The sequence below is a fragment of the Xiphophorus maculatus genome, chromosome 21, assembly GCF_002775205.1.
Source record: "Xiphophorus maculatus strain JP 163 A chromosome 21, X_maculatus-5.0-male, whole genome shotgun sequence".
NCBI classification, from domain to species: Eukaryota; Metazoa; Chordata; class Actinopteri; order Cyprinodontiformes; family Poeciliidae; genus Xiphophorus; species Xiphophorus maculatus.
In genome coordinates, this window is record NC_036463.1 from 13,942,650 (window position 1) to 13,965,877 (window position 23,228).

At 38.3% G+C, this 23,228-nt stretch overlaps 1 protein-coding gene across 2 annotated transcripts in view; it reads right to left on the bottom strand.

Moving 5' to 3' along the window:
• Window positions 1-23,228, bottom strand: part of cntnap2 (contactin associated protein like 2) — a 298,543-nt gene that overhangs the window by 6,974 nt on the left and 268,341 nt on the right. For both annotated transcript variants that reach the window (XM_023326735.1, XM_023326734.1), the window contains exons 21-23: window positions 22,064-22,297; window positions 21,847-21,980; window positions 7,547-7,640 (exon numbers count right to left, since the gene is read on the bottom strand). In XM_023326735.1, the coding sequence (XP_023182503.1) occupies window positions 7,547-7,640; window positions 21,847-21,980; window positions 22,064-22,297 (462 nt within the window). The remainder of the gene's footprint in view (window positions 1-7,546; window positions 7,641-21,846; window positions 21,981-22,063; window positions 22,298-23,228) is intronic.

Sequence of the window (23,228 nt, forward strand, 5' to 3'; positions counted from 1 at the left end):
TCATTAGATATAGTTGTTCAGAAAAATAGATTCTGTCATTTTTTTCAAACCCTACTGTTCACATTTTTAGGAAGAAACTTGAAATAAATGATGCCTGACTGGAGTCGGTGTACTACTTTAAAGTTTGCATTAGCAGGGTTACGGTAAACTACAGTTTAAACCGCAGTAACATTTGAAGAAATTCTTGGACGTTTATTCACAAGCATCTTAAATTGTTTCATAAAAGCTTCGTGGTCAGAAACAATGGATTTTGGTAACAAATTATCAGTATTGGTACAAGAAAAAAGGATTACAGCTCAATCCAATGCATTGAAAATTGAAAGTTGTGCATGTATTTAAACATAAGTATGCATTACATGAGGCCATTGATGCAAACATCTAGCATGCTTAGATTTCTTGTTTCTTTTCATTAATCTTTTGCCTTGTCCCGGCTCTCAATACACTAATCTATCAACACCTACAAGTGATTTAACACTGTAAGACGCAGTAACCACAAACTGATCTCATGTTTGCAAAGCTTGATCATAGCCTGTGTTAGCAGTGTCTACGCAGCTTTCTACGCTTATCAATAAAACATGCGCAAAAACACAAAGCAAACAGCTCTTCCACACACAATCATCATAATTTGAAGACAGAATGGACTGCTTCATTTGGCCGGGAATGAAAAGCAGCATCATATTTGATTTATAGATCCTTCGTTCGCGTGTGACCATATGTGACCCTTCGTTAATCCATCTCGACCAAACGCACATTAATACACGACAGGAGCATCATTGAAAAGAGCCGACTGCACCCTCAGACGGTGAGTCAGTTGCATGAATAATTCAAAAAGGAGGTGCAGAAAGAAACACAATTGGAAGTTATGGGGTGTTAGTGGGGGTGTGTGTGTGTGTGTAAGTTGGATGAATAAAACAGGGGAAGGAGAAGTGACAGGCAGAACTGGCTTAGAGGGTGGGTGTGGCTCCAAGGTTCAGAAGGAAAGAGCATTATAAGAGGAAAGGTGGGTGGGAAACAAAGAAAGTGTGAAGGACAAAAGAGTTGGACAGAAACAGTGAGGAGAGAGGGGGATCAAACAGTTTCCATGGCGACAAATAGAAGCTGATTGAGGGGTGGACGAGGGAGAGAAGACATTGTTGCTGGTGCGAGGTAATGAAAGCGGGATGCGTTTAGAGGTGCGTGAAAAGAATATCAATGTGGGTCCATCCGCCACGCCCTCCAGTAGAAAGGCAAATCTGGATCATGCACAAACACGCAGATGTTCTACTGAGAGGTGCAGACAAGCATCTTTACTGCAGTACATAAACAGAAGGAAAAAGAGGAAAATGGATAGAAACAAGATTAAATAAATAGTTTAGGATCATTTGCTCTCTTCAAACATTTAAAAGTGAAAAAACATATCATGAATTGGCAAAAAATAAATAAAGAAAGTTCTTTATGTTTTTCAGTTGTTGAAATTGTCCTAATTGCAGCAGTGGGACAACAATGTAACTTTTTAGCTTTAGTTGTTAAGCCACATAAAAACAAAGCTGTCTTTGGTCTGAATTAAGCTAGAGCTACATGACAGAAGGTGGTGTTACATAAAAGATTGCTTAGAAAAGCATAATGTCATGCTTGAAGAGGATCTGTTTAATCACAGCAAATATACCTGCAGTTTTTCCCACATAACCGGAGAGAACACACCCACATGCATTCACACACAGGTATGCTCTTCAGCGCCACCTCCAGCATCATCCTTGACCAGGATGTTAATCTTAACGTGCCAAGCCAATTAAAAACCAACACAGACACGTTGACATTGTCACACTGTCTGCGATGGCTCTTTTCAGATCAGATTCTCACACATACCTACACAAGTGATTGCAGGGAACTCACACAGACACATAAATTCCCATGATCCTGTTTATCTAGCAAGTAAAGCGGTAAAAAAAAAAGAAGAAAAGAAAAACATTCCCACCCATGAGTATAAAAATGTGGCAAAAGAGGACGGGATGAAACTCTGCCTCAGCTACAGATTCAAGGTTCAGTTTTCACTGAGATGACTCAGTGACCTGCCGCAACCTTGGCACACACATGCAAACGCAGTAACGCAAAGAGAGGACATACAGGCATGCATTCACCACAGTTACCTACACAGACTTGTGTCTGTGAAGAGTTTGTGCACCAAACCTTCTTCTCTTCTTCTTTCAGATGTTCTCTCTCTCTCTGTTATGTGGCTCATGTGGAAACAGCAACACACTGACAAGCATCTCCTTTTCTCACTGTGTTTTTTTTACTTCTTTTTTTTGCCTCCCTGTATCCCTCCCTTTTCTCTGCAGTGCAGTCCCACCCCCACTCCCAGACACTGGCTGGAGAAAACCCGGATCCAGGATCCGATGTGGCCCGGATCAGGATTCCCCCAATCCGAGATCCAACTCGTGACTTTTAGTAATGACGTCATTCTTTCGAGACATATAGAGACGTACACACAAAACAGCCCTCTGAGCACAAAGGACAGACTGATTTTACAGAGGCAATCAAGCTGCCAATCGGAGACAGAAAAGAAAAGGACATTTGTGGTATCAGCTTGATCTAACACCAGGGTTTTATCAGAGCTTTAACTGGAGTCAGGATGCTGTGTGGCTGTCAATGCAAAGGTCACAACACAAAACAGAGACAGTCAAAGGCTACTCCGGAGGAAGGAAATTGATCGGACTTAATCATGACATGCTATTCAAAAGAAAAGGAAACATAATCGATTTGAGTCTAAACACTAAGGGAGTGAATCGCCGCTCTAGTGGGAACATGGACAGGCCTGAACGAATTCATATAACAGTTCTGCTACATACTGTTGAAAAGAACAACATTTCTATAAATATGTATTATGAACAGGTTAATGGCAAGGTTTCAGCTGTTCAGGTAGTTGAGTACCTGTCAAACAACTGCTGGTTAAGAGGTTTGATTCCTGCACTTCAACAGTCCAAGAAGTACTTGACCAAAACATCTGAGGATTATTCAGTTGACTGGCTAAAAGCCTCTGACAATGTTTTTATCATTTTGTGACAAAATACAACATTTAAATCCTGTTATTGACTGACTGTGAGGCTGCAGCAGATCTCTGTCACTGTCAGACATGTTACACTATATAAAATTCTGATAATTATTTTACATTTCATGTTTATGTCTCCTGTTTTAACCCAGTTAGACTTAAAAACATTTGTTTACAATATTTATTTGCCACCATCGGTGGCATTGCTAGCTAGCCTGCGCATTCAAGGCAGGCTCTGCTGTGGGTGGAGGAGTTGTAGTACAGCAGAGAGCAGAGGGAAGGTGTGAGTAGCGCTTGCATGAGCATGATTGAGAGTGGCTCTGATTTGGTTGTTTCTGACCGTGAGCGGTGTATTTCTGCAAATGGCTGTAGAACCTCAGTGAGGATGCAGAGCAGCAACATATTTTTTCTTACAGACGATCTGTCTCATATTACTGCACATATACAAATATGTAAAAAACATGTCTTTATAAAAGTTACATATTGCAGCTTTAAAATGCATGATCTTAACCTTATTCTTACTTCACACAGCATTCCCCTTTTTCCACATAACTTCATCTTTAAACATAGATATTAACATTAAGACAGTCATAGATGTACAGCCTTCACATTCTATTGTATTAAAACTGTGACTCAAAAATGTATACAATTCAGTCACATTACAAAGAGACTAAATAACAAAGTTGTTGCGTAATATTAGGGATATTAAAATTGGCAACTTGACTGTAAAGAATGGATAGTTATGTGATGAAAATATTGATTCATATTAATGAGTTTTCATTGTTGTCAGAAGAAAATTACATGAGGTAAACATTCTGTTTGTATGAGCGCTAACAGCTCTGTTTATACTGCCATAAAGAGCACTTTCTATTAAGTTATCTTGGCTCCCTAACAGAAGTAAAGTACAGTAAGGATGATCAAATAAATATCAAAGATTTGATCAGTCTCTAAATAAAAGCACAGCATTTAGCTCTTCTAAACATTACTCAGAGAGAGGTACTTCAGCCTTAAACTAGCAGATTTGCTCACAGGCATACGTTTTTCTTCAGCGGTATCTATAGAAAGAGGAAAATATGTGAAAATAAAACAGAGAAATTAAATTTTAGTGTGGTGCTGATGTACAGTTTATGCCATTTACCCTGGGGGCTATAGTCGTCTGTCTCTAATGATGCTTTTCCTTCAGTTCATTTCTGCTTTGAATTTATTCCTTCTATCCGATACACACTGAAAGTGAGAGACCCAACAGATTTATAGCGCAGAGGACAGGAATGTGATTCTGTTGCTCTGGCTGCGGCATGACTCATCTCCCTCATCTATTCCAGGTGGGTGCAGAGATCTGCGTTGGACCAATACCAATCCACAGACTGACATCTACCACATATAGGTCTCACACAATTACTCATACCCCTTAAACTTTTTCACATATTTCCTGTTACAGCCACAATATCCAGTGCGTGTTAGTGATCAGTCAATAATTGTAAAGCATAAAGTCAAAAATGTTTTTCAAACATTTTTTATAACAATAAAATCTGAAAACCTGGTCATTTTCAGCATAAAAACAACAGTTTTGTGAAGGCTTTAGAGCATCATGCAGACAAAGGAACACAGCAGACAGGTCAGGAGTAAAGCTACAGAGAGGTTGTAGTTGGGTTGGGTCATAAAGCACTGCTCCAGGCTTTGGGTGGTTTATCTTCCATTAGGAGAATTATCCTAATAATACAACTAACAATAAAAAGGGACAGTTGAGATCTGAAAAGCATCTCAACATCAGCTCTCAAAAGCAGATGTTCTGCAAGATTTAAAATTTCCCCCTGGTTCAACTAATCTTAATAAAGTGGATAATTTACTATCAATTCTCTGCAGAAGTTGATGATATGTTGAAGAGGTAATTTAGATTTGGAAATATTTACAGCATGTAGGACCCTGGCTTTTGTAGACTGGAGATAGCTGTACCTGGTTTGAATTCAGGTAGCAGAATGAACCATCTCCACTGGGAATCGGTGGCAAGATTTAAAAATAACAATATTGTTCACAGATACTCTCCATCCAATCTGCTTGAGCTTAAGGCATTTTGCAAAGAAGAATTGGCAAAATCTTTTGCATCGATGATAAAGAAATGCTGCAAAAAACTGAAGATGGATGAATACACCTTCAGTACTCTATCTCCAGCCAGGTACCCTAATCCTAACATGGCCCTTTAAGCAAGGCTTCAAAACAAAAACTGTCATGTTTCATGTTGCACGGACCTGCCTTTGGCTCCAGTTATAAAGGTTAGTTGAATGATTTGATTTATGCATTAACTGTGCAAAAACAGACCAAGACAGAGGAGAGACGGGGAATATGGGCTTCCTCCCTGACACCAAGGTTAAACATCAAACAGGGAGGGAGGAAGGATGAAATTACCCTCATGTGCACATAAACACTAGCAGTTTACTGTTACAGGATATTCATTAAGATAAAGTTACAAAAGCAAATCATTCGTGGAATAATGATCACAAGTTTGGCAAAGTTATTATCATTAGAAAACAATTCTTAGGTTCTTACTCTTACTTTACACAAAGGTCTTCTGCAAAGGTAAAGTGGGCTTGATTTCTGAAAGTAAATAAAGCAAAAATAAATATTTATCTTTATCCAACCAAAATGGTTTCTCTGTTTGACCTAAAATTCTATTAGCAATTTCCCCTTGGGGATCAATACATTCTGTTCTATTCTATTCTATTCTATTCTATTCTATTCTATTCTATTCTATTCTATTCTATTCTATCATAAAATTTCAAATGTAGTTCAATTCACTCTGGGAACAAGCCAGTTCACTCTTGTGTGACTATTGAGCTATGCCTGGGTTCAATGTTGTAAACATAAAATCACTGTTCTGCAACTGCTCAGCTGCTTCCTGCTTGATTTTTTCTTTTTAGCTTCTTTAGCACATTTCTTGACTTCGGACATGGAAATAGATACAACTATTCAGTTACAAGCTCAAACAAAACTGAAAAGGACATAGTTCGGGAAAAAAAAGCCCCCCCCCCAAAAAAAGTAGTAAAGAGATTATGAATCAAAATCTGCAATCAAAGGTGATACCTATGGACAGATAGTAGAATGAAAGCCATAAATCTTTTTACACTTTAGGTTTATAAAGGTGAAAGGATTGATGTAAATTGTACTAAAAGTCTCATACATAATTATATGAGCTTTCAGTTGATCACATCCAAAAATGACTCAGAAGAGAATAAATGCACCTTGAAAGAAGGAAAATCCAACACTTGATCAACATGATCAGGAATGTTAGAAATGCTCTTATTACAGCAGTTTAACAATTAATAAATAAGCAGTTTTTAATCATAGGGCTTTTTTCATATTACAACCCACAAAGCTATAATTCACAGGTGTTCAGGAGAGGTTTACAGATAATTACTATTGGACGGAAAATCGCTTTGCAGAACAGTTGATGACCTGAGAATGGTTTATTGTTCGTTAATGATAACGGACGCTTTGGGTATTGGTGCACACCTCTGTCTCTCAGTCATCTTATGTGAAATGCTCCATTGTTATTGAAGCCAGCTTATCCCATCCTGCAATCAGACTGCAAAAAGGGAAGGCGGAGATGTCACAGTGATCAAAGTGTGTGCGCAGCGTACCAAGCACAGGGTCTCTCTCTCTCTGAAACAGAGAACCTGATAGCTGAACTGTCTGACAGCCTCTCTTGTCTTTGTGGTTCAGACACAGAAATGGAACAGATCCGATGAGACGCAGAAATACAAGCTTTTGTCCTTGTGGCTCTCCTCTTCTGTCTTTCTCATGACATTTCCTTTTTCCCCATCTTATCCTTAATATTATCCTTCTGGTTTTCTTTCTATATTTAGGGTTACTTTTCAGTATGTAGACGATATTAATATTTAGAGTTATATCTTACAAAGTACACAAATATCTTCATGCTACTTTGAGCTGAAGGGTGACCTTGGTTTTGTTTTCCCTCATAGCACAGATGTTGTGTTGATAGGGGAGCATGATGGAGGGATTATAATAGAGCTAACTAGCTCTACTCATCCCTGTAGGGAAAGTGATTTGCATTGTCAGGAGACATTTACATGGAAAGACAGCAATATACATACACAAATGCATAATAACATTAACAACAAAGAGGTTTGAATTACCCATTAATTTATGGTGCCTTTTTACTTTTAACGATTTAATTGCTTGTGGTATGAAGAAAGTTTTTTCTTGAGAATAAAGAAAGGTGGTTTCTTGGCCCTCAAAGAACATTGTAAAACATCTAGGGATTTCTCGTAGTTTTTTTTGTTTGATAAAAAAAACATTAATTATTCTGCAGCGCAACCCACATGAATTTAGTTGATTCAATGGAAATCTGCATTGGGGATTTCATGATTAATTGTGGCAACTAATAAGTGACTATTCTCAAAAGTAATATTCCTTCAGCTTTCTGGACAGTTGAAAATAAAACATGTCCACTATAACCAGTTTTAAAAACAAAACAAAAGAAGTTAAAAGTGGCAAGCCACTCACCGTAGATTTTTCCTAAGAACAGTGTCTTAACCAGGTCGAACTGAATGTCTGAGGCATCTGGAAGTTTGTAGTTCACAGGCGGGTAATGATCCAGCTGGAATGAGAAGGAGACACAACGAGCAGCGAGTGAGAAATCAGAGTCAAAAACATTTTTCAGAAAGTCTTAAAAAAGGACCCCCACTAAAACCTGCATCAACACAATAAGGAGAGCACAAAAAAACAACAACAAATGATTAAAAGATGGTTAGTGTGGGGCACTGAACTGAAAACGAGGATTATACACAGCTCAACAGTTCCCTCCCGTGGCTTCCAGATGTCAATGCATATAGTTAAACGTTATGGGAAAATATAGATTTTGCAAGGATTTTAGTCCACAATTTATTTATCAAATAATTATAGATACCATTCACAGAGTATTTATTTCCTCTAAAAATACCTCCAAACTTTAGTGGTATCGTTTTTTTCTTCTCTTCTTGTTCTTCTCTGAACTCCCTGCAAATACATACTATTCAAATCTCAATTAAGAAATAAAATAGCTCACATCAGACACATCTAAGCAAGACTTTGCATTCTTGCCCTCAATTGTCAGTATAGTGAAAAATCACAGTATAATAAATGGTCACATGGAAACCATGGTATCAAAACGTTTTCACCCCCTTGGATGTTTTTAATTGTATTGCTTTAGCAAAACAACCATTATCAACATAATTTGTCTTTTTTTGACAACAGTGAAAAACATTTCTGACAAAAAAGAAAAATGTTGTTGACCACGATTGATTTGAAAAAGCAACACATAGGTAAAACATCCAAGGGGGTGAATACTTTCCGTAGGCACTGCATAGATGTAGATTTGAGTGTAAATGGTGACTCTTTATGAGCTGATATTTGTAATGTCGTGGACCTGATTACAGAGAAACCCAAACATAATATGAGTAATTAAAAATGCAAAGTGCGAGCTCAACAGTCATCTGTGTTACATAAGATGGGAGAACAAAAGTATTTAAAAAAAGATTTTGTGCTGAGAGGCATTCCCTCTCTCCTCCCCAAAGTCTCCCAGAGATGCTCTGTTAGTTTTACCTCAAAGGACTTCAAACTCTAGAGCAAATGATTCACAACGTTTTCTCAATTAAACATTTAAGTGACGGCTTGTCCCCCAGGACACTGATATCATGCAAGGGATCAGTTTCCATCAGGACAAAAGATTCATGATGGAATAAAGATAATCACTTACATTGATTTTTAGTCAACCATGCCAGGAAGGGAATATATACAATCAGACCTTGCCAGAAAGATGCCTTGGTCTCATTCCAAGGCTGTCAAATAGTGCTGTTTCATCGATACCTGTGCCATGCACAAAGTGTTTTTTTTACTGTCTGTTGTCTGTCACTGATGGTGTGTTTAGACACAAGCAGCAAATGTTCTTAAGAAAGGATATTGGTTAGGAAATGAAATGGCTCCTTTACTGTGTATTTGAGATCCCCATGGTCCTGATCAAAGAGCAGTCTGACAACGTGCTGGAATGACAAAGACAGTTAATCCTGGGTGCCTAACAAGGGGTTAAGCAATGAATTAAATAACCATAAAACAAGGTCTCAACTAAAAATGTTTTATAATCTGCAAGTTTAATGGCACACTATATTTTGGTTCTGTTCACAGTTGAAATTGTAGAGGAATATAATTATATTAATAGTTAAAAATTATGTTGTTTGGTTGGTTCGCACTAAGATATGTTTTAACCTAAAAGAAATGTACTGTGTTAAATAGACTGGGTCAATCTGACCTAGAAGTCAGGAAGGAATTCAGATTTGGAGAGATGTGGAATAACAATCACTTAAGAGAGAAAAGATGGTAGTTTTAAGCTGTTGTGCAAGAAAGTTCTGGCACCCGACTTTTCCCCTGTTCGCCTGCAAAGGAACCGGTTTGAGCCCAAGACTTGGGAAATAATCTCTGTTTGGACAGATACGGAACAAACAACTTGACTAATAGTTCTTCTGATGGAGCAGATTTGATTCCAGGAGGTCAACTCCTGATTCTCAGAACTTCCAAATACACATCCAGTGGAAAACGGAGCCAGAATTGCTGGGCAAATGAAGCGGAGTAACGCCATTGGTCGAAGCTGCCCAATACACACCAGTAGAGCTGGGACTCTATAAAAAACTGATGTCAGAAGCAGAAGTCAAGAGATTTTGGATTCCTGTAACGATGTAAATGTGATGTTTTGGTTCCATAGATGGCATTAAATCTCATCCCGTTTTGGCTGTGAGCACAGGGAATTTGTATCATTTCTTTATTTATATATTCCATGAGTTTAGGCACCTTTAAATTCCTCCATAAAATAAAAGAAACAGTACTCTTCATAATGGTGTACACATGTACATGCAGCATTAGCATGTGATAACGCATTAGTTAAGGACATACGGGAGATAACGGTGAACTTAAAGCCTTTCTCTGAGCAGGATAGAACACAGGCAGCCTGTTTAGAAAGTACTCCATCTATAGAAATGTGAGAACAGCAAGGGTGATGGAGGGAGGGAATACACGACTTTAATATCCCTGCAACGTAATTAACTTGTTATTGCTGTACCAATGAAGTTTCTAATTAGCTTGAAGGCTGCAGCTGGTGCTATTGATGAGAATAATTTCAGCCACTCAAATTGGTTTTCCTGCATACAGAAAATAAAAGATCCTATTTACCCTCTCGCTTTCCGCTCACAGGAGGACTGTATCTGCGCTTACAGAGAGGGCAATGCAACAGTCAAAGCCAAGAGGAGAACAATGACTTTTGCTACAGTGTGTTTTACTGGAAATGTCTTCTGTTTAAAGCAGTGAAATGCTCTGGCTTCCTGCTGGACGCGAGCAGAGCTGGACTGTCACTAAAGGACTACGATTCATGTTAGTGTGTTAACAAGTTTGAATCAGTGGGCTGCTCCCGCACAGAGAATTCTCACCCGCGGCTCTTCAGACGATTTTCTTTCTCAGGCACAAATGAGAGTAAAAATAAGCACAGTCACATGTACACACACACACACACACACGCACCCCTACTCACGGCCTATCCTAATTTGATTCCTTCCAAAAGCCTGGTCTCGGCGGAGCACTGTGTGGGTTTTGTTTTCCACCGTGACTGGAGGGTGGGATAATGGGGCACAATTAAATTGCGCTCGGCTTATTTACTTTTATCTGAGAAAACAAATTGGCTGCACAAGCTGGGAGGGCGGTTTGAATCTTGAAACCTCACAGAAAGGTCCACAGAGGAAGGCAGCCAGAAGAAACCCCATTTCACTGAACTCTGTCTATTACAGCCTCAATTACTGGGATCCCTTCCCTTCGCCGCACCATTTAGAGAACACACTTCTCCTCTCCTTTAATGCCTCTTATGTTGTATTGAGCTTACGTAAGCAAACTAATAAGGTGTTAGACAAGAAGAAAATTACAAGGGGGGTTGGGAATCTATATCACTATGCGCTTAAAAATAATTGAATTGAGTCTTTGTGCTGGATACATTCAAACTAATGCATCTAAAGCATTTTGCGTTTCTGACACCTCTCATTTCACCAGCTTTATCTGGGAGATAAACATAATCCCATCACACATTTCATGGCAAGCAAATAAGAGCAAAGAAATGCAAAGCATCCCCCTTTAACCTTGAATAAATAGTTGAACATCATTATCAGTTAAACTGCCGCATTACTGTCTTGCTCCATTGGTGTTGCACTCATTCACTCGGCTGATCTATCGACAGTAACTGGAGATGAGAGGAGGGAACTCTCGGATGAGATGTCTGTTGCCCGAAGGCGTTTCTCACTTTCATCTCGGAGATGGGAAGATGGGGGCTCATTTTAATCTCATCTTGGTGGGCCTTTGATAGTGAACTAACCCAATGAGACCTCTCAGGCTGCTTAAAAACCAAACACTGCCTTCTTTTGCCTCTCTCTGTGGGAATATTTCGGCAGGTACTCACACATCTCCACATGCCTGGCATACTGTAAATATTAGGCTCGCCTAAAGTCTGGATGGCTTAATTATTTAAATGCATTGTAATATTGTGCAAAATGGATACGTTACTTTAAGCCACAGGTCAGATTTATGCAAAATCAATCAAATTTCTATTAGATACAGTTTATCTATCGCCTAAAAAAGTAACATATCGTCAGTTTTTATGCTTTGGTTTTGCTGTTTTGTTTAAATTAAGATAAAAACCAAGTTTTTTGCCCCTGATGAAATCACATAGGGCATAACTTTGCCTTTAGTGCTTGTTATACTTGCAAAACCAAAGACAAATGGAATTTGTGATTTGTTATGGTGTCGTTTACCAATAGCAATGCAACCCCAAAACAATTAGCTTAATGAGATAAAAACTATGAGAAGCACTCATTAAATAGTTTACACCCACAACTTGCGTTGAGTTTCTTTTTGCATACGGACCTTGGGGCTGCTCAGTGAGTTCTCACTAGATACTGTAGAGAGAATGAACTACAAGCTGACGTTCTTTTGAGTACATCCATCAATATTTCCCATATTCTTTCAGGGTTTTTCTGAAATCCCTTCTTCAAATATATCTACTTATATTCTATGCAGCTCCAGCAAGGAATTTCAGCCGTACGTGAGTTTCAGGAAAAGCCGGCTAAAAGTACCACACATGACAGAAGTTTGTCAAGATATCCTGAGCGTCGCACACTACTGTTGTGGAAACTGATAGGCAGTGCTATCATCCCTGCCAACAACAGGGTGAAGAAGAACAAAATAAAATCATTTTTTCCAGTCAGAAAGAGATGCACTGCTTGTGTATGCTGACGTAGTGTAGGTTAAGACATGACAATGCGATACTGCTATAGTGCCAAGTAAATTTTTTTTAAGCTAAAACAATAGGATTGCAACATTAACTCATTTTACGAGTGGCACAAAAAAAAACAAATGGAAAAAATGGCAAGACTATTAACAGTACGGTTTAAACAAAACTCCTGCAGTGGGAATCCACAATTCTCCACCCAGCTGTGTTTTTTTTTTTAAATGTTTTGTCGGCTCTAGTGGCCTTTATTTGAAAGTAGTTTGACAGGGAACAGGGTAATGAGAGAGGGAGAAGACATGCAGCAAATGTCACCAGGCCGGAAAGTGAACCTGCGACCACCGCCACGAGGACTAAGGCCTCAGTACGTGGGTCGTGCTTTGCCCCGACGCCACCACAGCTCCCTCCACCCAGCTGTGTTTTAAATGTCAGGTTTGATTTGTTTGTGAATCCCTGAATGGCATCTTAACATAATTTTTCATTGGAGAATTTCTCGTCTTAAATCACTGAGTTTTTAAAAAAACTTTCTTCCATGCTTCCACCCGACTCTTTGATTTTGCATTCCAAGAGGCGTATGTTTACTTTTTCTCTTTTTCGTTTCTTCTGGTGTCGTGAACCTCAATAGTTACTTTTCAACTGTCTAAAAAAATTGTCTTCTGGACTGCAGAGAAGTGACAATTTTCTAGCCTGAAGTTAGGAGTCTGCTGTTTCCTTTATTAAAAAATCTATTTGGTCTCCAGGCTCTTTACAAAATCAACTCTATAATGTATTTTACTCATAGCTCTACCCTTCACTCATGAAAGCAAATCAGAGCGATAGAGCAGTAATGGGCAAATATCTATTATTACATGCAGCTACTAAATGCCTCAGGATTAATGTTGAGTACTGTTCACATCATATATTCTAGATGGGATGTCATATACAGAGATTCTTTAAAAATCAAAGCTCAAAATAGTCATAAAACATGAAAATTCAGTCAATATATGGGAAGGAGAGACATGGTGAAGGATGGTCACAATGGATATGATGATGTGGTGAGCTTAGTAGAAAATGTTGTCATTTTTTGTTTGATATTGCTCAATATACAGTAAATAATTTTATTGTTAACTCAGGGTAGCAATAAAATACTGGGACTGGAATTGAAATTGTACGTACACAGTGAAAGAGTTTTTAAACCAGAAAATAGAACCACCACTGCAGAGCCGTGCTCTGATGAGCTACATGGGATTACTTTGCCACAATCGTTTTCAGTAAGCCTCAAATTGCAGCACAGCACACACCATCACACCTCAGGTCCTATAAACATTTGATTGCCTGGTGTGGTAATGAGTAAAGTATGACAGATTAACTAACAATTAGACCAAATGAACGTAAGACTCTTGGCACAATGGAAGAATTTATGTGGCTAATGTGTTTTGATCATTTTAAATTCACTTCTTTACAGAGAAGAGCAAGCTTGTCTTCAAGTTTTCTTAAATTACTGTGTGGTAAAAGATAGAAGGGAAAAAAAATCTTGCTGGCTGTATAAACACAATTGCTACTTAAGATAAACCAACTCATTACCAAAAAAGGAGACTTATTTATCAAAGTTATTTTCTGTAATGCAGCAGTAATGTTAGACATGATACCATAATTTGCATATATTTACTTTATGAATCTCAAGTGGAGCTTTTATAGATGGTTATATGGCACCAATGGTGGAATACACTTCAAACTGTTTTTATGACCACACCATTAGTTTGGAAACAGCCCAAATTCTAGTTTGTTATCACAGGATGGCACATTTTGATGACTGTTATTTTTCTTTCGGGTAATAATAAACAATAAGACAATTGCTTGTGCGTACTCTCTACTAGGACTCCTTGGAAGTTAAATGAATGGATTTTCATGTTGGTAATTTCTTAGCAGAGAAACCAATTGTGACAGCAGAAGAAACCTTTTTTTGTAATTTATAATCTGTCGTCAGATTAGACTGCAAACTAAACAATACTGTTCATGGTTTACTGTCTATGGTTGCCGTTCAAATATTTAGTTGTCTGAAAGAAACATCTGATGGAAGCCTTGTTCGAAAAGCTATGCTTTTAAGAAAAAGTTTTTTTTTAATGAAAACACTATAAAATCGGTGTGCCCATATAGAAAAATCATAACATGAGTTAAAGATGTATATGTTAGAAGTAAGAAGCAACAGAAAAGATCAGACTGTAGCTTTGCTCCTATGTACCTGCAAACTCTGCAATACACAATGGAAACAAAGTGCAGCAACAACTCACCATAAACTTTGAGTGTCCATGATCGGTAAAATGGCCTTTATGTTCATAACATGCGTTTAGGCATACTTATAGTTGATGACGAGTCAACACAATGGCAGAAATATGGGAATAACAGCCTGAAACGGTCCTGTTAGCAGACAATACAGCAGTAACTCAACTCATGCCTTCTAGGAGAAACACTGCTGTGCTTATTTGCATGAAGAAGTAAATTTTTACACACAAAAAAAGACAATTTAAGTGGAAAATTAATTATCTTTTCAGCATTTTGCTGCTTAAATTACCTGCAGCAAATGTAATAAGTTACTGTACGAACTTCAAGCTTACAAGTTTAACAAGAAATTTTTTTTTGCACTGTAATGGGTATGGGTAAAATGCTGTAAAAAATGGTTCTCTGCTCCATAAGAATGTACTTGTGATGTTGTGTTTATTGGAAGAAAATACATTTTGTCTCTTACATTTCTTACAGTGGATTAGTAAACGTATGGGTCACAGTCAGAGCAGATCAAACAGGATCTCACTGTAGCAGAAATATCTGTTGTTGTCTGTTTACACATTGAGAAGCGCCCTGAGGCAGCAAAACAAGGAGAAGTTTTACCCATCAAAGCGATCACTGTTAGTGAACCTCCCGGCTTTACTTTTAACACCATATCTATAAATTTAATCTATTTTTTTCTCCATCCCTTACTCCCTACAGTTACTTTGATAATCACTTTGTTTTTCTTAAAACCAAATTACCCCATCTAGCCCTCCAGTGCTCATCCTAATTCTTAACACTGTGCAAAACTAGCACACGGAACACAAAACACTGGAATATTTTAGTAAGTGTTATCCCCTGTTGAATTGATGTTCAAAACACAGATCACGTCCTGCGCTGTGAGAATCATCAATAATCAGTAATCAACAGTTTCAAGAGATACGTCATAAAAGAATATGGACGCATCTAATCTGCTCAACTAGATATAAGAAAAACACGCTTATTTTTTAATTTAATTTTCTTTAGTTTATTTCTCCTGCTGCACAATGTGTCTGTAAGTAATGAGCTATAGGGAAGGCCTGATTAATAATAATAACCAGAAATATATTATTTAAATATAATTTATCATAATTCAGATTTTAATTTTCTTACTAACTAAAGAAAATTATCCTTATTTCTCTCTTAAAAACAAACAAAAAAATAAATAATTATATAGCACATATTTAGAAAAAAAACTTCAAAGTGTCAATTTTCTGCACAACGAAACATTCAACAAATGTAGAGGAAGTGTTAATATCCTTTATGGAAATATTTACTTAAGATTCAGTTCTGCATATAATTGGCAATCAGATTATTTTGCAGTGTAAACAAGAATCTGGTCTGTACAAATGTGTTAGATTACCATAGATAGTAAGTTTCTGGCCAGTTATGCACCATATTTTCCTTTGGGATCAATTAGAGTTAGTAGGAAATATTGTGATGAGCTCTGACTAACTTCTGTTCTAGTCAGAGCTCGTCAGTGGGTCCGAAACCACTTTTTTTGTTATTTGCCACATTAGCTGCTACTTCCTCTAGTTCTGAACAGAGAAACGCTGGGGGATACTTCAGCGTTTTGTTACAGATGAAACCATCTGCTGCTGGAGATTTTCCGGCAGTAGACTGGATCTGTTGTGCCATGGGGAGTTGTGTCAGTACACGCATCTCGATGGGACCATCACTAACTTGCTAATGTTTATACAGCGAATGTTAGCTTATGCCTGATTCTTCCCTGATGGGGAACAGTAGCTTTAAAGTCCACTTTAAACTTCAGAGTGTCAGTTTTTAACATGGTTACCCTGGTTGTACTAGGCCTTTGTAGCCTCTGCTCTGTAGTTGAAGGTTCCTTATTGGCTTTTTATGTTTGTCTGCCTCACAGGAAAAATACCTCTGAACAATGCTTTTGCCTTTCCCTTTTCTTACTATCTACTTGCCATGTTAATGCAGTTTTAAGCTTCCAGAAGCAGCTCACTCTTTTGATTTTCAGCCATGGTCTTTTAGGAGGACGTCTATAAACAAGGGGACGGCGTGTCTGTGTGTGTGTCTGCAGTGCGGTTGTGTGTCAATTCGAAGGCATAAAAGGCTCAGCTTGTCTCAATTTTGAAGAAAAGAAGTATCCAAAACAATTTGCAAAAATGTATTAATCAAAAATATTGATTATTTTTGAAAACCCTAGTTAAGAGTGCACATTTAAAGTGATAACAACAAAGTAAGGTAGTACCTAGAGTACTGCTGGAGTGAATTTAAAGGTAATGTTCCACTGTACAGCTGATCATTATACTTATTTAATAAGTAAATATTTGTACGTAAAAATTCTGAATACAACTTGAACTTACTGACTGCTCTTTAATATTGCAAGCTTGAGCAGTAACATAAAGGTACCTCGTGCTTAGAGCTTTCTCAGAGAGATCTCTAGGGTCTGCTGTTTCAATTAAGAAATGAGACTGGAAGCTTGGCCCAGAGAACTCCCTGTTAAATAAAGTCCCACTAAGACCTCTTCTCGGGAAAGCCTATTTATCTTAAAAAAACAAAACAAAACAAACATCCTCATGAGTAACAAGTTAGCCACAGGATCTTTTGCAGGAGCTTTAAAAAAAGAGGTATAAAATGCACACAGCTGAGGATAACTACAAAAGCATGTGTACAGACTTGAAAGTTCGTCTGCTCTCAATAAAGCAATACAGCACTGTCTTCTTGCACGGCCTCGCTATCTCTGTAAGTCAGGCATCCTGCAAAGATCACAACACGGGCACAGCATGGAGTCCAGAAATTGGCGAACAGACATCCAAAGGGGCAGCGATGGACCACCCAGAGAAAAGCCTGCAGCTTGTCAAAGAATTAGTTCATGTCAGAAACCTACAGAGCAGTTCCCAGGACAGAGAAATAGTGAGAGTATAGTCTCCTGCAGTGATCCTGTGCTGCTGTCCACCCACTCATCTCTTCAGTCAGCTGACTGATGACTGTGGTCTGTTTGTAAAGCAGTCAGTGATGCAGGAGGTTGGGGAGGCTTTTTTAAAAAAAACTTTATGGAGCTGTTCAAAGACAGAAGAGCAGGTTAAAACTAAAGTAAGAAATGTTGGCGGAATCAAGCAAACTGTTCCCCCCAGAGTTGTGTGTATTTGTCCAGATGAGATTGTATTATATTTGCATCATGACATGGCTTAGGAGGAATACTCCCCGTCAAATTGGTGTAGTGCACAGGTGTCAAACTCCAGTCCTGGAGGGCCACTGCTCTGCAACTTTTAGATGTGCCTCTGCTGCACCACACCTGAATAAAATAATTAGGTCATTACAAAGCTCTGGAGAACTTATCTACACAAGAAGGAGGTAATTAAGCCATTTCATTCCAGTGTTTTGTACTTGTGGCACATCTAAAAACTGCAGGACAGTGGCCCTTAAGGACTGGAGTTTGACACCCCTGGTGTAGTGGAACAAGAGTCTTATAACACATGCAGTCCAGGCAGCATTAAAGTTTAAAGTGTGCTTACTCAAAACCTGAACACCAGAAGTGGGATAAAGTCATTCTCTTTCCACATTCTCTTTTAAGTCCCAAGTGAAGACAGGACTGAAATTTTCTTAATGTGGTACAGAGTAATGCTGCATAGTATCCTCCCCAATTTTGTTTTTTGTTTCAACTTTGCGAACACCCCTTTTGCAGCACTGGATGACAGAACAACTCCCCTAAACCACTGGAGTCTATGCTGCCAAAGTAAGAAGGAAAAGCAGGTAGACAGATGGTAGATGCAGCATGCATGATCCAGCAACAGGAGGAGGCAACTGTGGGAATTAGCAGGGGGTGCACAGTGGGCAGGAAAGTGTGCCTGGCACAGTTCCATCATTGCATGGCAGGCAAGTTTATGCTGTAACCTGCTATCTGTTTGATGTAAGATATCAAGTCTTTTCAAGCCAAGGGGGTTCAATTTGAAGTGAAGTCATGAGACTTTAGTGTAAGAGTTCAGGAAATGGAAAAAGAAAAAAAAAGATGACGATATCACCAAAAAAATAACACACGTCTGACACAGCAGAGCACTGACTTCCTCACCTTTGATTCCAGTACACATGCATTATTCAGAAAAGCAGCACATCAAAAGAGACATATGTACCGCAAAGGTGTGACAGGACTTGATGTCCCACAATTTTTTTTTTTAATTTCTTCACATTTTGTCCCACTTTAAGATGTGTTTTCCATTACAACAGCACACATAAAAGGATAGGAAACAGTGCAATAAAGGCTTTAACAAAAAACAAAGTGTATCCTTGCTAGACCTTTGTGTGGTGATGTAATGCAGTCACTCACTGATATACATAAAAAACTAAAAAGGAGTAATGGCGTATGCTCTGAAAGCTTGCTCTTCTTACATCTGGCATGCTTGAGGACAAGGGTTTTTGTTTGTGTAAAAACATTTTAGGTTATTATTAAGCTTTAATTAATGAACACTGGTTATCGCCACAGACGTTGGACAAAATTAAACATCTAACATTGTTATAGGTCTGTACGTGTTATTTTGAAACTTGTAAAATGGATAGTTTCCAAAACAATGATTTATACAAAAAAAAAGAAAACTTTTGGGATGACTAAAAATTTAGGCCTGACAGTTTTAGTCAGAGGTGGTTAAGTGAATAAATGAATGTCAGAGCAACAATCCATGATTTGGACCTTTGCAACATTATATATTTTTGTATAACAAAAAACACAAAACAGACATGGAAATACATAGCACTGACACCAATGTGAGATTCTTTCCGCAATTTTTTGCAGGCACAAGGGAGTCAGATTCATTAAACAATGTAATGTCTCCTTTAGATCACTAGGGGGTGCGTAGTTTCTTGAATATTAGAATGCGACCTAACTAATCTTTGGATATCCAGGATTTTATACTGAGAATTCAATATTTGAGTGAAATATATCATACAAACTGTTTGTTAATATTTAACTAGTGATACATAAGAGTTGCACACATAGCAGCCCAAATTATCCAAATTCTAAAAAGAGGTGAAAGATACAGTTTAGGTTTTCATGTTTGTCTGCTTCTTGGTTTTCCAAGAGGTAGACTCTTGAGAAATGATTAAAATGCAATACAATTCAATAGAAATATTAAATGATTAAATTAAACTACTGCAGGTCAAAATTATTATTAATGGGTAGTCATCCTTTTAAACTGAAGGAAAAACAAGCAACAGTTACACTATAAAAAAAGTTGTTAAATTGTCTTGCTCAATCTGCATCAAGCATTGAAACTGTACACAACCAAACATCACACAGCTAAATTTGAGAAGAATTCAAGCTTCCCAAACATATTTTTCATGCTACAAACCACAAAGCTTATTCTTAGAATTTTCATATACTAAACAAAGCGACACAAAATAGCACAATCCTTTGAAGGGTAAGGAAAGTGACATTTGGTGAAATGTAGCACTCATATGCATTCAGACCAGCCTGTGTCAACACCTTTTGAAACCATCTTTCGGTGCAATTAAAGCTACAAGTCTTTTGAGGCATTTCTTTACAAGGCCATACCTGAATTTGTTTCATTTTTCTCTTTGCAAATTAGCTCCAACAGCATAACATTTTCAGGAAATACCATTCCTGCGACCTGTTAACATTAGTTTTCAAGTCTTTTCATAGACTGGGTCTTTTTAATACATAAAGGTACTTTAATCTAAACCACCCCTTTGAAAATTTTACTGTATTTTGGGATTACTGTTTTGACCCTCCACCCCAGTCTCAAGTCTTTGGCAATGTCTAAAAGGACTGACCTGTAGTTGATGACAATTCATCTTGTCATAAACTTTGACCAGCTTCTCTGCCCCTGCTAAATGAGAAACAAAGCTGCCACCACCATGTTGTCCGTTGATAAAGGGTTGCCTGTGGTTCTTCCAATTCCTTTTCAGAAAAGTAAAGTTTTCATTGATATAAATACCCAATGTAACATGATGTTTGAAATACAATGTTATGTTTACTTTCTGCTTGATAGAAAGTCAGTCTCTATCAAACAGATTAGCTTAATTTAATGACAGGCAATGAGAAAAAAAATATGAATCCATCTATCCATCATTATCCTTGCAGGATTGCGAGGGGTGCTGGTGCCCATCTCCAGCGGTCATCGGGGAATGACTGCCGGCAGAAATGATCAAACATCTTTTTATAAATGCGGACATCTATCAATCAACCAATCAATTTTTTATATAGTGCTTAACTGCTGGTTGTGTCTCTGCAGCAGTGACCTCTTGGCTGCTTTTCTGACAGAAGCTCCACCTGCCCAGGTTGTCAGTCCATTGCAATGTCTTAGTTAGTTTGCAGTTGTATCACATTCTCATATTTCATATGATGTATTAGGCAGCACTCAGTGAGATATATTTGAATGTTATTTTGGAAATTAACTCTACATTTGACTTTTCCACAGCTTTCATCCCTGACCTGTTTGCTGTGCTGCTGGGTTTTCATAATGCCGTTTATTCAGTAATGTTCTCTATTAAACGTCTGAGGTCTTCGCAGAGCATCTGGATGTTTACTGAGACTTTGTTGCTCACAGATGGACTACTTACTAGCTAAGTAACCTCTGAAGCCATTTGGTTTCACTGAAACTTATTTAGCGGCACAAGGGTTGTTTCTCAACATTTATTTTTAAATAAAAACATTAAAGTTATAAATCACATTCCTTCCACTCCCCAATTATGCATTACTCTATTGTAATCTGTCATATAAAATCCCAATGAAAACACTGTGATGTGGCAAAATGTGGGAAAAGTAAAAGAGTGTAAAAATACTTCTCTAATGCATTACAACAGACATATTCCAGACGTATTCAGCGTCTCCTAATGCGCCTCACATCAATGTGCAGTCTTGCATACTTTGTGTATGCAAGTAATGGCTGCAGTTAAAACCCACACAGCAATGTGCCCTCATTGAACACACACAGATCAATACTTTCTCTGTTACTGTGCTTATGTTGCTTCTGAAAGTAGATTAAAAGTGGAAACAGACAAGCTGGGAGGAGAAGGGGACACTCCGGTGCAATGCAAACAATCCATTAAAGTATTGCTTGGGTTGTGAGATTGCACAGAAATATTTTGTTTATTTTTATATCTACCTGCAGTGGCTCAGTGACAGTCTGCGCACCACTCGATTGTATGGATTTCAAGCTAAAGATTCCCCCCCCCTTGCTCTGAGTATTGATTCAAAGCTGCAAGAGCAGGAGAGAGGTTTAGATTTATGTGTGTGCCGGGACTGTACCTGGATGGAGATGCTTCTGTTCTGACGGGACATGTTAATGTTGTGTGGTTGTCCATTGGCCAGGTTGCGCTGGTCCACATCTATTGCAAACGGCTCCCTCAGACCGCCGAGGTTATACCGGACCTGCAGTGAACCTTGAAGAGACCCGCAGCCACGGCTGAAGTTTTGCTGTTTCAAGTAAGAACAGGCAAACTGCATGTGTGCATGTCAGCCTTACCATTGTTTCTCAACACCACAGCCAGGTAGTCCTGCGTCTTGGAGCTCACATACATGAGAATTGCTGGAGAACTGGATGTGCTAAAACTGAGGGTCACTTCTTCCTTTGTTAAATTCACGTCATTTGGCATCAGCTGTTGTGTCAAGGCTTTTGTGTCTTTACTGGCCCCTGGAACTGGTTCAGGCATGAAGTTGTATTTGACCAGTGTTCCTGCTTCAAAGAAGCCACCAACATCTGGGTGAGAAGAAGGAAAAAAAAATAAAAAAAATTATATGCTCAATTGAGAAAGGCACGCACAGAGGAAGTACACATGGGTGCATCTGCATGTGTGCCAGAAAAGCTAGCGAGAGAAAAGAGAAAAAAAAAATTAAGAAAGTAAGAAAAACACCTTGGATCATAACCAAGCCACAGGGAGCCACTCACTGACTCATACATGCAAAGACACGAGCTGGTAAACATAATATTTAGCCAGAGGGGAATAAACACACACATGAATATGGTTGTGTTCAGCAGGTGTAGTAAAGTGGGTGTTAAATTGCTGCTCTCCAGCACCAGAAACCAAACAATACGCCATTTACCAGTACATTAATGAACCTAATGGCATGCTTTAAACATCCCAGGGGGCTTATTGATTCTCATAATCAAACGTTCAGAAGAAGCAACCTTATTTTCTGTAACCTATATCAGTTATGCTCTTTGTTTGGAGTGCGTGTGTGCATTCAGTCTGGATCTGCTAAAAACAGCGACAAACACCATCAACCTAAAAAGAAGGCCTGTGGGAAATACAAAAAGAAAAGTGTTTGTTTTTCTTTTTTTTCTGTGTAGAATACACTATGACATGTTTGTCTTATCCCTCCTGAACACAAAATTGCAACTGAACACATTTATATAAATTTTATAAAGCTTCACTGCACCCCTGTCTCCCACCAGACTCAGACTGATAAATTCTTCATGCTACACTACTTAAATTTAATAGAAGCCTTATTAATAGAAAATGGGAGACTTTCCTGGCTGGAATATTCTTACAGGGGAAACCTTTTCTACATTTAGATACATTTCAAAGCTGAAAGAGGCCCATTTAGCAAATTGCTATGACAAACAGTGTTTCTAAGTAGTCTTATATTACTTTCTATGCAAACCTTTAAGAAAGTTTACTAAAGCTGTT